At 44.6% G+C, this 17,812-nt stretch overlaps 1 protein-coding gene across 1 annotated transcript; it reads right to left on the reverse strand.

Annotated features, from left to right (window-relative positions):
- Window positions 1-6,108: 6,108 nt before the first annotated feature.
- GPR84 (G protein-coupled receptor 84) lies at window positions 6,109-11,592 on the reverse strand. The gene is given in 13 exon segments (XM_032210962.1): window positions 6,109-6,953; window positions 6,956-7,089; window positions 7,091-7,184; window positions 7,187-7,240; window positions 7,243-7,343; window positions 7,345-7,402; window positions 7,405-7,483; window positions 7,485-7,547; window positions 7,549-7,580; window positions 7,583-7,765; window positions 7,768-7,833; window positions 7,836-7,958; window positions 11,413-11,592. Coding segments are annotated over 12 exon segments (1,341 nt in total). The 5' UTR covers window positions 7,888-7,958; window positions 11,413-11,592; the 3' UTR covers window positions 6,109-6,528.
- Window positions 11,593-17,812: the final 6,220 nt, after the last annotated feature.

The raw sequence follows: 17,812 nt of genomic DNA on the forward strand, positions 1-17,812 counted from the left end.
ATTTCCGTATACAAACCGACAAAATACTGGCGCATAATACACCAGACATCACACTGGTTGAGAAAAATAAGGTCACAATCATAGACATCGCAATACCAGGTGATAGCAGGGTCGCCGAGAAGGAACATGAAAAAATCACAAGATACCAGGACTTAAAAATCGAAATTCAACGACTATGGCACAAACCAGCAGTGGTATTCCAGTGGTAAATTGGCACACTAGGTGCTATTCCAAAAGCACGGAATTACATTTAAAACAGTTAAAAATTGACAAAATCACCATCAGTCAAATGCAAAAAGCCGCACTGCTTGGATCTGCACGCATATTAAGAAAATACGTTACGACGTCCTAGGCCCCTGGGTTGGGCCCGACTAGTAACCAATGCCAAATCCGGTGAAACAACTGGCCGCTGTGATACAATTGTATTATAATAATATAATAATAATAATAGTAGTAGTAGTAGTAGTAGTAGTAGTAGTAGTAAAAATCAAGACCAGAAAGAGGGATGAAAAAAGCTGCAACTCTAGATAGTGATAGTGAAGACATGAGTAACAGTAACCTAATTGGAAGGGATCTTGGAGGTCATCTAGTCCTACTCACTGCTCACACATGAGGCCAGATATAGCCCTCCAAAGCATGGGAGTCCTGCTGGAAGAAACATTGACCAAGTTGTAAGCAAGCGACCAAGCAGCTCAGATCTGGAGCCCCACCCTGGCCATTCTGGCAGTCATTTGGCCTCCTTTCCACATGCATAGAGTTGTCCTCTTCCTCAAAAGCCATTCCAGCTGTCTCACTAATCTCAGCTCTTGAGAAATAGGACATGCACAGGAAGCCATGGTGAAAGTGAATGGGGCCCAAATCCATTTCACCCCAGGCAATTTAAAAATTATTTTGCTGAAAGCTTAGAGCAAGCAAAAAAGAAAAAAAAAAAAACCAATGACTTAAGCATGCAAACAAGAGCTTCCAACTGTCTGTTTTGCAGTTGGACTCTCAATGGCTGTAATAGATAATTCAGGGTTTCCAAAGGAGAAACAGAGATCGTCCTTCATCAAATCATTGCGTAGAACCCTTGCTTAGCGTGGGGCCGCTAAAAGGTGGCCAGATGCAAAGGAAACTGGGAGGCGGGTGGAGGCAGCCAATATTTCATAACTGGTTAGTAGACAGAATTCCAGCAGGTTCTGCTTTCCATCCCTTTATGCACCCTTCTTTGCTTCAGTGTACATTGTGTACAGATCTCATTTCAAAAAGGATGTTGCAGCAGAACAGTAGAAGTTCCGAAATAACCCACAAAAGCAACCTCTATCCCTGGGCAGAGGCAACTTCCCCATTTGGGACGGGTTGGTTGAGAAGATAAAAAAAAAATCAATCAACAAAAGAGGAGTCTATGATTTGGTGATTTTTCTGGAGAAACGCTCTGACCTAAGTGTAGTACATAAAATTATCTGCTAGAATGTCCTACCTGTCAATTACTACTTCAGCTTCAACCACAGCAATACATGAGCACACAATAGATACAAACTCAAGGTAAACCGCTCCAAACTCGACTGCAGAAAATACGATTTCAGCGACAGAGTGGTCAATGCCTGGAATGCACTACCTGGTTTCTTCCCCAAACCACCAAAACTTTAACCTTTGATTGTCTACTGTTGACCTCACCCCATTCCTAAGAGGTCTGTAAGGGGCGTGCATTAGTGCACCAGAGTGCCTACCCTCCCTGTCCTACTGTCCCCATTTATTTGTATCCATTTCATGTATCCATAATCATGTTTATACTTATATCTGTTATCTAATCCATGTTTGATGAAATACATACATAAAAATAAATCCTTTTGACTGGGCAGCCTAGTGAAACATTTTGAGCATGTTTAATCATTTATTTATACATAATATACATACATTGCTGTACTAAAAAGATGAGGTACATTGTAAAACATTGTCTCATGTTTTGTATATTAGTCATTAGCTTCTCTTTCTTTAGATTAAAAAATAAATAGAAATTCTTAATCTTTCAGTAGGTGTTGCTACTCTAAGTAGACTTTTTGAATGTCTTCTAATTTCTTCATCTACTGTAACAACGCCACAAAACTGAGTTCCAGATATTTGCATCTACCCATTCTTTTACTGATATGTTTAGTGGCCTAGTCAATTTTGATCTTTTTGACATGAGCAGCACGACCAAAAGACTATTTTTAGATACATATTAGACAATCCCATCACCCACTGGGTTTTCCTTTGAGAGAAAGGTAGAGCAGCCTGATGCAACTAGAATTAACCTTAAATTGTAGGCTGACCATGTATTTTTTTTAACCTCAGTGTTGGACAATCCCATGCTAAGAAGAGTAGCATATAGCAGTATTTATCATATATGCTCTCATATTATATGATAGCAGTATTCCAGTATTTGAGAGGCTGCCACAAAAGAACCAAAGGGCAGGACAAGAAACAATGGATGCAAACTAATCAAGGGGAGAAGTAACCTGGAATTAAGGATAACTTCCTAATAGTGAGGACAATCAAACCAGTTTGCCTTCAGAATTGTGGGTGCTTCCTCACCAGAGTTTTTAAAGAGGGACTGGACAACCACTTATCTGAAATTGTATAGGGCAGTGATGAAGAGTGGACTAGAAGTCCTCCAAGGTCCCTTCCAGCTATATTCTGATTGATTGAATACATATCATAAATGGAAAAATAATTGGCAAATGAACTTCAAAAATAATTGAACTGAATTGAATTGAATTTATTTAGCTTATATGGCCGCCCTACTCTTGGAAGATTCAGGACGGCTAACAATAAAAAGGGAAGGGGGGGAATACAGAAATAAAAACAACAATTAAAAATACAACAACATTCATAACTTAGAATGGGGCTGGATAGTTCAACAGCCCCAGGCCTGCCGGAACAGCCAGGTCTTGGTCACTTTGCGGAAGGCCGGAAGGGTAGTAAGGGTCCGGATCTCAACGGGGAGATCATTCCACAGGGCCGGAGCAGCTACAGAGAAGGCCCTCCCCCGGGGGGTCACCAGCCGACATTGGCTGGCAGATGGAATCCGGAGGAGGCCTAGTCTGTACGATCTAATAGGTCTCTGGAGATAATTGGCAGGAGGCGGTCTCTCAGTAAATCATATTTCTTTACTTAAAGAGATAGAATGACCGTGGGGAGGAAGGGGTAGCGGCAGGAGCAATTTCCAACTTCTTGCTGACTTCCCCACTGACTTTGCTTATGGGAAGCTCACAATGAGTGTTGGAAATCATGATCATATGACTGCTGGATGCTGCAGAGGCCTCAATTTGCAAAATAAAACTGGTCTGGCATTGTGGAAATTTCAATTTCATAGGCGTAATGGGTCCCAGATATATTATGCATCGTTTCAGTATAAGCGCTGTTTGAAATCAATCTGTGTGTACAAACAGAGAAATGGATAAATACAACAACAATTTTAGTAGTACATAGAGTATCACAAAGCCCCTTTTATATGTTGCGATCCTTTAGCACCACACCTACATTCAAGGAATTGTAATCTACAATCCATCATAAAAGAGATAGCTATGATGAGGGCTAGGGGAAAATAGTGAGAGAAGCACTAGATTATTATTAGGGAGGCAAATAAATGAATGGTCTCAAAGATTTGTGAGTTTGGATGAGAGATCTAAAGGAAGAGAAAATCTTTCTCCAGTTGAGCTTCATTTTTGATGACTGCATAGACTTATGGCATCTTCTTGGCAGCAATATAGAAGTGGTTTGTCTTTTTAAGGATTTCTTTAGTTTCCAACTCTTGTTGGCAGCCTTGAGAATTTTGGGGTGGTTTCTCATCCAAATAATGACTGGATCTATCCTTCAGAGTTTACTGATTACTGAAGGATAGTTAGATGAAAGAAAGCAAAAGGGGCAGAATAGCTTCATCTGAGGAATTGGAAGACCTTGGAGAGCTGAGGGTGGGAGATTTGGCTGAGTGTAACTGAAAGATCTGTGAATCTTTGAATTATGGTGCTGGAGAAGACTCCTGCCGAATCCCTTGGACTGCAAGGCAATCAAACCGGTCAATCCTGGAGAGGAGAGGAGAGGAGATCAATCCTGACTGCTCTTTAGAAGTCCAGATCCTGAAGATGAAACTCAAATACTGTTAAAATATTCATGACTGGGAGAGACATGGGAACAAGGTCAGTCAATGAATATGCATAACAACTAAGTCAGCCAATGGGAGCTGAAACAGATCTGAGTCTGTGCAAAGAATTGAAACCGAAACTTAAGCAGTCGGCTGCTCTGAGAAGTAAACTAGCAGACTGTCCCCCTCCTATTTAACATCTACATGAAGCCGCTGGGTGAGATCATACGCCGGCACGGGATCAAATATCATCAATATGTGGACGATACCCAATTGTATCTTTCCGCCCTGTGCCAACTCAGCGAAGCAGTTGAAGTGATGTCCCAGTGCCTGGAGGCTGTCAGGGTCTGGATGGGAGCGAACAAGCTTGCACTCAATCCAGACAAGACTGAGTGGCTATTGATGTTGCCTCCCAAAGATGGTCCAGACATTCCACCTCTTAGCCTGGGGGGTGAAATTATACACCCCTCGGAGAGGGGCCGCAATTTGGGGGTCCTCCTGGATCCACAGCTGACGTTAGAACACCACTTGTCGGCTGTGACCAGGGGGGCCTTTGCCCAGGTTCTCCTGGTGCACCAGTTGCAGCCCTATCTGGACCGGGAGGCACTTCGAATAGTCACTCATGCCCTCGTCACCTCAAGACTGGATTACTGTAATGCGCTCTACATGGGGCTGCCCCTGAAGAGTGTTCGAAGACTGCAGTTGGTCCAGAATGCAGCCACACGAGCGATAATGGGTGTACCCAGATACACCCATGTTACACCTATCCTCCGCGAGCTGCACTGGCTCCCCATTGGTCTCCGGACCCACTTCAAGGTGCTAGTCGTTACTTTAAAGCCCTACATGGTACTGGACCTGGCTACCTGAGAGACCGCCTCCTGCCATTTACCTCCCAACGACCAATAAGATCACACAGGTGGGCCTCCTCCGGGTGCCATCGACCGGACAATGCCGGCTGGCGGCCCCCTGAGGGAGGGCCTTCTCTGTAGCTGCGCCGGCCTTATGGAACGAGCTACCCGCGGAGATCCAGACCCTTGCCACTCTCCCGGCCTTCCGTAAAGCGACCACGATCTGGCTGTTCCGGCAGGCCTGGAGCTGTTGAGAAATAATCCAGCCCACGTGATTGAATGGTGATTTTATTTTAAATAATTGTACTTTTATTATTCTATGTTTTTGCTTTTGTTGTGAGCCGCCCAGAGTCCCTAGGGAGTGGGTGGCATACAAATTTTATTAAAGTTACAAAGTTACAAAGTTGTCTATTGAAATGAAACTTATTGCTTGTGTTTGCCTGTAACTCTCCTGCCTTGTATTTACTTGGAAGAACCACCTGTTGGTATTGTACATTTATACATCTATTCTTATGTATATAAAGAAGTTAATGAATCCAGCTGAATTGGTTATCTGTGTGTGCTTTAGGGATTTAAATTTTGCAACAAACTCTGACAAATACTTTGGCCATCTAATGAGAAGGAAGGATTCACTGGAGAAGAGCCTAATACTGGGAAAGAATGATGGCAAAAGAAGAAGGGGACGACAGAGAATGGGGTGGCTGGATGGAGTCACCAAAGCAGTAGGCGTGAGCTTAAGTGGACTCTAGAGGATGGTAGAGGACAGGAAGGACTGGCGGAATGTTGTCCATGGGGTCACAAAGGGGTTGAAACAACTTCGCAACTAACCACAACTGAAAGATCTAGATACAACATAAGACTGAAGAGATATGGGCTAAGCCTTAAATGCGATTTAGAATAGAGAGAATATATTTCCTCTCTATTCTAAGCTAAAAATATGTTTTCAAAGTAGAAGATCCAAGGTCTTTCCAGATAGAAAATCCAAGGTCTTTCCAGATAGAAAATCCAAGGTCTTTCCAGATAGAAAATCCAAGGTCTTTCCAGATAGAAAATCCAAGGTCTTTCCAGATAGAAAATCCAAGGTCTTTCCAGATAGAAAATCCAAGGTCTTTCCAGATAGAAAATCCAAGGTCTTTCCAGATAGAAAAATCCAAGGTCTTTCCAGATAGACCTGGAAAAACGTTTGCATGAAAACCTGACAGCAACTTTTAACTATTACTAGGGTCGAATACAAAAACTACCAGGTATTGTGAAAACAAGGACAAAGATTTTTACCTGATCTGGGAGCAGACAGGAGATTGTAATTTGGGGGAGGAGCTCAAGAAGTGAAGGGTTTTTGGCAATGAAACAACAAAACAGAAATAATGCATAATAATACAAAAATATGTACCATGTACACAGGCAACTGATGTACAGACAATTTAGCCTATTACACAGAGAGAGCAGGTTGCCCCACCAAACAATCCTTTACGAAGGGCAACATTTGCAGTATTAACGTGAACCTGGCCAGTTCCCCCCCCCTCTTAGATGCAGACCCAAAGTGGAGTTTCCATAGTTTTCAACCACTCAGATTGAGGCTCAGTCAGTCAATTCTGTTTGATTTACAAAGTCACCCCCCATTGGCTTCCACAGAAGATGGAGTATAAAATACAATAATAATAAGAACAGAAGTACAAACTCTGGGGATTTAGTCCTCAGTGAAAGTGTAGGCAATTTCCTGTCCATTCCTGAGGACAAATCGAGGTCAGAGAACTTAGCCATGAGGAGAAGGTGTTTCACAGCTCCCGACAGGTTAGCGCACCAGCGGATTTTCTTGCCAATGTTGTAAATCACTCCTCTGTAGGCCTCACGGAACTGCCGGTTCATAGCTGCATAAAGTAAAGGGTTAATACAACTGTTCAGCCATGTCAGATTGGCAGCAATCACATGCAGGAGAGTTGGAGCCCGGTTTTTGGCATCAAAGATGTTGATGAGCAAAAAAGGCATGTAGCAAAGGACAAGAAAATAAACACCACAAAGCACATGCGGGTCACTCGCTGGAATTCGGTGTTGCTATCCTTGGGTTTGCAGGGGGTCGCTTTTTTTGATGGGACCACAGGCTGGGCCACAGAAGGAGCCGTGCTGCTGTCCAAACTCGGGGGGAATGCTGGTCTTGGATGTGGGCTCAGAGGACAGACCCTCACAGGAATGCGGTGAAGCAGCTGCGCTGTCCACTCCACTGTCCAGTTCCTGTACTGTCCTGGTATAGCTGAGCTGGTTCCAGCTACATGAGCTTCCTTCAAGCTGCCGCCTTCAGTTTGTATTGATCCAAGGCCTGGGAAGCTCTCTTGACTTTGCGATGGATGAGGAAATAAAAGATGCCAACACAGCTCAGGCCCACCACAAAGTGAAGCCAAGAGGCTGGTGGTGTAGGGCCTCCCACGGAGGCGATGGAAGCTGCAGGTACAGACTTGGGGACCAAGACATAAACATTCCACAGGGGGGCAAAACTGGCAATTCCAGCGACCCAAGTCCCCAGGGAAATTAGTATCACTTCCCAGATGGGTGAAGATACGGTCAAAGAGAGCCGTATGAGCAATGAGGAGGTAGCGGCTCACCTGCTATGAGACAGAGTGTCAAGATGGAGACCGGTTGGAGACAAACAGCAGCATCCCAAAGACACGGCAAAAATCAGCTCCTGTCCTCCAGTAGAGATTCAGGTAGGTGTCCACGGAAAAGGGCTGCAGAAAGGTGCAATAAAGGATGTCGGCCAAAGTCAAGTTGACAATGAGAATGTTGAAGCGTGTCTGCAGTTTGGTGTCAAGAGCATAGGCCACAGAGTTAACACATTGCCCACTGTGCCCACTATTACGACCACAATGCCCCAACCCACTGACATGTAACGTAACCAACAATGGATGGGTCATAGCAGGAGAAGTTGTTAGCAAGATTTTCCATCTTAGCAGGAAGTGGTCCCACGAGGCCCCCCTCTGGGTGAAAGCTTGGAAGTAACCACAGCAGTATTGGTTCTAGAAGAAGAGAGATGGACGGGAATTAATCCAGAGTAAGTTCTGATTAACAGAGATGTCAGGTTAGGCATAAGGATTGTCATTCAATATATAATATACACCATGTATAAAATTAAATATGTAATCAATTCAAAGGATTGTTTGGCCAATAGCACAAATACTATTTTCAAAGGGTAAATGTATTGGGAGATAGAATTCTAAAGATGGGTCTTAGCCTCGGTAACTGAGAGCCAACCATCCATTCACAAACAATATCTCTCTGATGCTCATAGGTGGTTACCTCTGCTTTTAAAATTCCATTTGAAAATTTTATAAATAAAATCCTCAGCTGGTGTGCACTTGGAATAGGTTATAAATATAGGGATATAGATAACGACATATAGACGATAGATAGATAGATAGAGATGGATGATAGATAGATAGATAGATAGATGATAGATAGATAGATAGATGATAGATAGATAGAGATGGATGATAGATAGATAGATGATAGATAGATAGACAGACAGACAGACAGACAGACAGACAGACAGACAGACAGACAGACAGACAGATCCGGATCACTATCTCTGAACCACTGTCAACCAAATGGCTTGTTTACCCAGGGAAGCTTTCACAAAAGGTTACACAACTTATTTTTTAGAAGAAAATCCTCCATTAGAGAGGGTGGTCAGTCCATTCAGTTTAACTATATACTGTATTGTGAAGTTATTGTTATATCATGAATCCTGGGGAACATCAGAGACAGGGTTTGCTATGTTTTTTTACAGTGCCTAGAGAGAAAGGGTTCCAATCTCCGCTGGAAATTCCAATATCATGATCAAAGAAGATTGGAAAATGTTGGCAATCAACAAACAACAAATATTCAGCTAGCCTTACCATAATTCCATGATTAGCTCTACTACAGTATTTATTTTATTTTATGGACATGCACACATGTATTTACAACGTAATTCCTTTCAGGGAATAGAGATAAAAGTTTTAACCCATTTCTTCTTTCTTATTGTGCCTAATTAGGATAGTCTTCCTATACAATTCTATTAATTGATTGCCAACAAAATCTCAATCCTTTTGACAAACAGGATCCTTTTATACTATAGAGCTCTGGTGACAAAATGTTCATTTAAGACACCCATACCTTACCGTTCCTTCCTTCCCTTCCTTCTTTTCCTTTCCTCTTTTCCTTTCCCCTTTCTTTCCCTCCCTTCTTTTCCTTTCCCCTTCCCCTTTCCTTCTTTCCTTTCCTGTCATATTTTCTCATCACTTCTTGTCACTTATGGATTTTTCTCCTTTTCTCTTTCTCCATCGAATTCATCACCTTAGAAAAGGGTGGTGTTGAGAAAAACCGAACTATCCAAATTACCAGTGATGAATAATTATTAGTTTTATTTTCTTGATTGAAGAGCATTAATCTAACTGGCCATTTCAATTTCCTATTGTGAGTAGCCGGGATAGTGCTCCATGAAAATTGTATTCCCTCTCCTCCAAAATTGGGAGGGAGAAAGATACTGCATTGCCCTTACACCAGTAGTCCAAAAGGCCTTCTTTCAACCTATTTTCTGTCAAGAGCTCTTTGGGAATCAGATGGAAGTTATCGAGTCAACCCACACTTTCAGCTGGTCTGCCATCAAGTTTATGTTCTCCAGATTGCTGAACTCTACAGTATGTCCTATACATCCTGCCCCTTCTTTTTAACAGCCAGAACTTCCCCCCATGGCCAAGTCTAAGGGGGATAAGATCTATCACTATAGACCCGTGATGGCAAACGAATGGCACCTGTGCCAGAGGTGGCATATATGGCCCTCTCTGTGGGCAACGTGCCATTGCCAGCTGCTTTTCTGGTTTTCAGCTGGTCTTCACAGGTGTTGGAGCACTGAAAACAGCCCAAAAAAGCCCCCCAAAACAGCTTGTTTTCAGGCCATTTTTCAGGTTGTTTTCAGGCCATTTTGGCCTGAAAAACGGCCTGAAAATGGCCCCAAAAGCAGCCTGAAGAATTGAAAAAAAAACAGGCACGCATGCATCAGCCAGCTGGTCTTTGGGGTTCCGGTGCTCCAGCATGTGCGCATACAAGCACATTGCAGCTTGGGGTGAAAAAGTTCACCATCCCAGCTATAGACTATTTCTGAGTTCTTGTGCGTGACAAAGAAACCAATCTGTAATGCTGAAGGATCCCCGAGTACTTCTGTTATCTCCTCACCCCCTTATGAAAATGTATGGTTTTGTTTTTTTTTTGGTCAGTTGAGGCTTTTTCTCCTTTTTTCTTTGACCATTGAATTCAATGTCCTCCAACATATTTCAACAGGAAGTAAATAGATGAATTGTCTTCTGCAAACTTCGACTTCAGGTTTCTGCCTGATCAATTGTTGACAAATCTATGTGTACATTGTTGAGCGGATGCCAATCTTGATGCGAACAAAGAACTTCAGCTTGCGATGTACTTGCTGGAATTCCCTCTTTTACATAATATTGGGCAATGTAAGGAACCGTGTGCCCATTTCCCTTCAACTGGCTGTGAGGGTGGCATGTAATGAGGTTAGGAGTAAATAGAACCAGCAAGAATTTGGAGAATGATACAGGCATGGCTGAATGGAAGCTGTTCACTATGGCATCCCTTTCTGCTCTCCCCCCCCTCTTTAAAATTACAATTATGATTATTCGTGTTACAATTTTACTTTAACAATTTCTTTTCTAATACAAATGGTGTTTATCCCTAACAACATTAATTTACGATCATGGGAAGCCATCATTAAGATTTATAATTATGGGTTTTAAAATTGCCTTAAAGGTAAAAGTTTCCCTCGCACATATGTGCTAGTCATTCCCAACTCTAGACAGGGGTGCTCATCTCCGTTACAAAGCTGAAGAGCCAGTGCTGTCCGAAGACATCTCCATGCCATCCCAAAGGCACAAGGAACACTCTTACCTTCCCACCAAAGGTGGTTCCTATTTTTCTACTTGCATTTTTACATGTTTTTTGAATTGCTAGGTTGGCAGAAGCGGGACAAGTAACGGGAGCTCACTCGGTTATGCGGTGCTAGGGATTCAAAACTGCTGAACTGCCGACCTTTCTGATCGCAAGCTCAGCATTTAGCCCACTGAGCCACCACATCCCTCTAAAATTGCCTTACTACACCCTAAATCTCCAACCAGTTTTCACCCAGTTCCTGTGTTTTAAGAAACAAATTGATCCCCCCCCCCCAAATCAACAACCAAAAGTTTCACAGCAAGAAAATAAGTGTGAACTGGCAACAGGTCACACTTTAAGCTGTCATGATATATTCAGAGCTGAGGCTGATACATGCAATATCTTCCCACAGACATTCAGAATTCTATGCCCAGGAGGCACAGATAGCAGCAAATAAATTCACAAAATGAGAGGCTCACCGATACTTTCTCATGTTAGTTTTCTCTTGAATATAACTTTCCTTATATGAAGTAAACAAGAATGACTTACTGGAAACACAAGAACCAGATGACGACTCCAAGCAACCGTTCAAAGTCTGCAGCTCCCACAATCTCCACCTTTTTATTTTTTGACACCCATATTTATAAAGGTTCCTCCCAGGCTTGAATTAAGAAAAACTCCCAGGTTTCCAAACTCCCTGAAGTAACTTCCTCTTGTGACACCCTTGAATGCCTATTTGTTAGACTGATATAGTCTTAGAGAACTTGCCCAGCCCTGGCCCTGGTCTTCAGGAATGCCTCCAGACTCGTCCTCTGCAATTAGCGTGAGTTTTAAACGAGCCTCAAGAAAGATTAAACATTAAACCTATCTTGCCTGGGATGAAGAAGGAGAAAGGCAAGAGAAAAACGAAAGTTGCTGCTTCAGCCCAACCAATTTGCTCATGAGGCCACCAAAGAAACTTGTTGACTTAGGTAGGATGTTATACTTTCTGAGCAGAAAGCATATGAAAACTGAAGGGAGGGTACCCTCATTGTCGTTGAAGGTTTGCTACTCCTTTGTAATTCAGAGTTCAACATTCCATTCCCAACCTCAAGAGTATACGTGTAGTTCTGCATAATAAAATCCTTTGTGCAGTGACCTACAGCTTTTTAGCATCATCATCATTTTATATAATAGACAAAGCTTTGTCCAAAGGACTTGGGGTGTGTGTGTGTGTGTGTGTGTGTGTGTGTGTGTGTGTGGTGTGTTGCATGCATGCCCCTTCAATCGGTGTTGACACTTGATGAAAAAAATCCCTGCAGTTGTTCTTGGCAAGATTTTGGGAAGTGACTCGCCCTTTCCTCTTTCCTAGGGTTGAGACCAGAGTGGTATTCTGCCAGTTCCTCCCAATTCAGGCGAACCAGTAGTGGCAGTAGCGGAAGGCTCCACCCAGCCAGCCAGACATCACCACAGATGCTCTGCACATGTGCAGAAGGTTTTGCGCAAAGCGCAGAAGCACCACGCATGAGCGCTCCTGGTTCCGGAACCAGTAGTGAAGATAAGAGGAAACCATTATTGGTTGAGACACAGTGACTGGCCGAAAGTCATCCAGCTAGCTTCATGTCTAAGGTGAGACTAAAACTCACAAAAACTAGACAAAAACTAGTTTCATGCCTGAACTACTAGACCAGGGGTATCAAACTCGATTTCATTGAGGGCTGCATCAGGGTTGTGTTTAACCTCGGGGGGCAGGGGGGCCATGGCCAGCTTGATGTCACTTGTGTTGGGGGGCACCTGTGGTGGCCCAAATACTCTGACAGCGCAAACAGGCTCCTGAGCTCTGTTTTCTGCTGCAGTGGCCTCCTGCAACCCTCTGCCAGTGAAAACGGTGCTCTGGAGGGCTGCCTACTGCCCTCACAGCTCCGTTTTGGCCGCAATGACCTCCTGCAACACTCTGCCAGAGAAAACAAAGCTCCTTTTTCCTGGCAGAGGCACTGTGGGTCGGGTCCTTTGCTGTTTCCAAGACAGCCCTGCGGATGAGATCTAAGCACCCCACGGGCCAAATCTGTCCCCTAGGCCTTGAGTTTGATACTCCTGCGCTAGACCAACTGGGCTTTTAAGTACAATAAATATACCTTATGACTCGCAGAGTAAGATAAATAACAAGGGAGTGTATGGAAACAATTCCATTGTTCCTTGGTGGTGGTGGTACAACTGCTCAGTTACGGAGAACAAAACATAAAGGCACCCTTCCATGTACCACACTGAGGTGCACGGTGGGGTATCATGATGAGTAAATATGCTCAAGGATTGCACTGCAGCTACCTCATATACGGATAGTAGCTTTTCTTGTACATTCTTGTGTACTGTGCAAAAGTTTCTCCTTCTCAAAACACTGTGCGAAGAAAATGTTGACACTTGTCATAAGAGAAGCCATTTTGTAGGCAGCTAGACTAATCAGAGTACTGAGTACATTTCCAAAGGCCTGGTTTACTAACAAATGGTGGACAATTGAAACAAGATGTTCTGTTTCCAGGAGGTTGTGCTTCCAAAAAACTGCCAGGTATGTCCTTAGAAGCATTAGAATTATAGGGCTGGAAGGGACCTCAAAGGTCTTCTAGTTCAACCCCCTACTCAAGGCAGGAGCCTTATACCATCCAGTCAAATGGAACACGAAGATTGGGTTTTCTTTCTGTACATGAAATACCTGCAACTCTGCAGGGTTTTTTTTAGTTATGTGAGGTTGCTGTTTGGATAGTATTTTGTTTCTCTTTACTTTAAATATGCACCTACTTTTAAAGATCACAGACAATCTTTGCAGGCAAAGGTTGCAAACTCCTGCAACATGGACTGGAAAACTGTGCCCCGTTCCGAAGGTGTTTGCATCACATCTTCTGCTCCTGGCTATGCTATGCATGGGGTTTGAGCCTAACAACATGTGAAAGCAACACGCTTTCCGTACCTTTGCCTGCAGTCTGATGAAGCCTCAGAAATATGTAGGGAAAAAAAATGGAGCTGCTTAGCAACCTTTCAAACTAAAGATCCAAACTGAAAATGTTGTCTCATCTCATTAAAAACAGAACTGGCAGTCTCCCACGGCCTGTGGTTTTGGGGTAAGATAAGGCCTTTGGCTGGTGCTTGTTATCTTGCACATCTTGGAATGTTTACATGATCTTTCCTTCTTTCTTGTGCACACAAAAACTGTGGCAGCTGACAGATGAAAAAGGATGTGCTAAAAGCTTAAAGGGATAATATTGACTTGGGAGACAGCAGTTTTAAAGGAGAAAATGAAATCTTGGCCTCGCTATTAACATTTGCCTCTCCAGGCCTTATAGAGAGGGCTTGAAGGCAGGCCCGGAAACATATTATATATAAGTCTTAGGAGGAACATTTCCTTCCTCCTCAAGTAGTTTATTTCCAAGCCGGGAAGATGTCAAAGGCCAGATGATTGGCAAAGACATAAAGGAAGATTTTATTTTGCCCAAGATTAACAGGATGTTGGATGGCAACTGCATCTTTGTTAACTGTTTTTAAAATTTCTATTCCATAGGTATGAATCAATCATTAAAAATATGGGTATAGTGCAGTGGTTCCCAACTTGGCAACTTTAAGACTTGTGGACTTCAACTCCCAGAATTCTCCAGCCAGCTCTGGAACCACTGTATAGTGAATCAATCAGTCATATTTCCTCCTCCTGTTGAAGTTCTCTCATGCTGCTCAACTGTGCAAAAGTAGTTGGAGCAGGTGGTTTTCTTCACCATGCTTAGAAAATACCAGTGGACAGCCTCAGAAGTAGCATCTATAGCTACTGTCAGAAGAATAATTTGAGCAGTGTTTCTCAACCTTGGCAACTTGAAGATGTCTGGACTTCAGCTCCCAGAATTCCCCAGCCAGCATTCGCTGTCTGGGGAATTCTGGGAGCTGAAGTCCGGACATCTTCAAGTTGCCAAGGTTGAGAACACTGAATTTGAGGTTCCAACTTGAGCCAGGGTTGCGCAAGAAGAAATAAAAATGAGCTCCAGACAGCTGTGAGGAAAGAAGACATATTTTTCCTAAAAGTAAACAATTTGCTTTTAGAGGCAGCTGCAGAGAAATGGGGTATAGCAGCAGACTTTTATATGAGGAGCTTGTCCGCACTGTGGAAGTGTCTATGTGCTGATTCTAGGGTGACACTTGAGAAGTGTGTGTGTGTGTGTGTGTTTGTTCTTGTGAACATGCAGTTTCACTGTGAGACCTAATTTAATTACCGTATTTTTCAGACTATAAAATGCATCGGTGTATAAGACACACCAAGATTTCAAAGCCGTAAGTAAGAAAAAAAAAGTTTTAGGCCTTCCCTCAGCCCCCAGCAGCACTCTGCAGGCTTCAGCAGGGCTGGGATAAAGCAAAAACGCCCCCATTTTTGGCAAAAGGGGCAGAAAATGGGCCGTTTTTTGCAAAAACGGAGGCTTTTTACCTTACTCCAGTCCTGCTGAAGCCTGCAGCTAGGGACTGAGGGAAGGCAAAAAACTCCTCCAGTTTTGCTAAAAATGGCTGTTTTTCACATCGTTTTTTTGCAAAAACGGGGGAATTTTGCATTACCCCAGCCCTGCTGAAGCCTGCAGAATGCTGCTGGGGGCTGAGGGAAGGCAAAACCTCCTCCATTTTTGCGAAGAACGGCCCATTTCCCCCAAAAATGGGGTGTGGGGGCAGAGCTTTGGGAGCCCAAAAATGGTTGTATTCAGTGTATAAGATGCACCTACATTTCCACACTCTTTTGGGGGGGGGAGGTGCATCTTATACTCCAAAAAATTCGGTAACTATTTGTGTTTGCAGACCTTATCCTTTGATATGTGGATTAGGTCTGGGTAACTTATTGGGGAGTTTGAGGAAGTTGGGTAAAATATTTCCCCCTGTTTGCTATTTTTACTTGATTAATGTAGTTTAGTTTAGTTTAGTTTATTTATTTATATGCCGCCCTTTTCCCTGGGGGGACTCAGGGCGGCTTACAACTCGAAAGGGAGGGAAAACAAACATTTAACACATGAGACAGTACATCATTAAAAGCGCAACATTCATACTATTCGGGTGGGTTACAGTCTTTGACCCCAGGCCTGACGGGATAGCCAGATTTTAAGGGCTGTGTGGAAGGTCTGGAGGGTGGTGAGGGTACGAATCTCCACGGGGAGATCGTTCCATAGGGTCGGAGCTGCCACCAAGAAGGCTCTCCTCCGCGTGGTTGCCAGTCGGCATTGACCGGCAGATGGAACTCGGAGGAGGCCTAATCTATGGGATCTAATTGGTCGAGTGGAGGTGATTGGCAGTAGGCGGTCTCTCAAGTACCCAGATCCACTACCATGAAGGGCTTTGTGGGTGACAAGTAGCACCTTGAAGCTTATCCGGAGATCGACAGGTAGCCAGTGCAGCTCGCGGAGAATAGGTGTTATGTGGGTGAAGCGAGGTGCACCCACAATCGCTCGCGCGGCCGCATTCTGAACTAGCTGAAGTCGCCGAATACTCCTCAAGGGCAGCCCCATGTAGAGCACATTGCAGTAGTCCAGCCTAGAGGTCACAAGGGCACGAGTGACTGTTGTGAGAGCCTCCCGGTTCAGGTAGGGGCGCAACTGGTGCACCAGGCGAACCTGGGCAAATGCCCCCCTGGTCACAGCTGACAAATGGTGTTCAAAAGTCAGCTGTGGGTCCAGGAGGACTCCCAAGTTGCGGACCCTGTCTGAGGGACATAGTGTTTGACCCCCCAGCCTGAGAGATGGAATACTTGCCGAATTAGTGGGAGGGAAACACAACAGCCACTCGGTCTTATCTGGGTTGAGCACAAGCTTGTTAGCCCTCATCCAGTCCCTAACAGCTTCAAGGCCCTGGTTCATCACGTCCACCGCTTCATTGAGTTGGCACGGGGCGGACAGATACAACTGAGTATCGTCCGCGTACTGGTGGTATTTTATCCCGTGCCTCCGAATGATCTTGCCCAGCGGTTTCATGTAGATGTTAAAAAGTAGGGGGGACAAGACCGAACCCTGCGGCACCCCACATGTTAGGGGCCTAGGGGTCGATCTCTGCCCTCCGACTAACACCGACTGCGACCTGTCCGAGAGGTAAGAGGAGAACCACCGCAAAACAGTGCCTCCCACCCCCACCTCCCGCAGTCGTCGCAGAGGATACCATGGTCGATGGTATCGAAAGCCGCTGAGAGGTCGAGAACCAGGATGGAGGCATGGCCTCCGTCCCTGGCTCTCCAGAGGTCATCGGTCAATGTGACCAAAGCGGTTTCTTCTGTGCTGTAGCCAGGCCTGAAGCCAGACTGGAATGGGTCAAGATAGCTAGCTTCCTCCAAGGACCGCTGGAGCTGAAAGGCCACCACCTTCTCAACAACCTTCCCACAAAGGGGAGGTTGGAGACTGACGATAGTTGTTAAGAACGGCTGGATCCAAGATGGTTTCTTCAGGAGGGGTCTCACCACCGCCGCTTTAAGTGCGGGGGGAAAGAGCCCCTCCCGAAGGGAGGCGGTAACAACCGCCTGGATCCAGCCCCGTGTCACCTCCCTGCTGTTAGCGACCAGCCAGGAGGGGCACGGGTCCAGTACACATGTGGAGGCACTCACAGCTCTCATGGCCTTGTCCACGTCCTCAGGGGCAACATCCTGAAACTCAACCCAGCGATGGCCTATCAGATTATCCCCTTGTGCCTCGGCTGGATCTGCGGAATTGGAGTCCAAGTCCGACCGAAACCGAGCAACTTTGTCCGCTAGAAACTGGACGTAATCCTCAGCCCTACCCTGCAGAGGATCCCCCGTGTCCCTCCTATTTAGGAGGGAACGGGTTATCCTGAACAGGGCGGCTGGGCGCGACTCAGCGGAGGCAATCAAGGTGGCAATATAAGTTCTTTTCGCCGTCCTGATTGCCCTGATGTATTCCTTGATGCAAGATGTTAGAAGTGTTCGGTTCGATTCGGATTTATTGGATCTCCATAAGTG

Source organism: Thamnophis elegans, chromosome 2, assembly GCF_009769535.1.
Source record: "Thamnophis elegans isolate rThaEle1 chromosome 2, rThaEle1.pri, whole genome shotgun sequence".
NCBI lineage: Eukaryota > Metazoa > Chordata > Lepidosauria > Squamata > Colubridae > Thamnophis > Thamnophis elegans.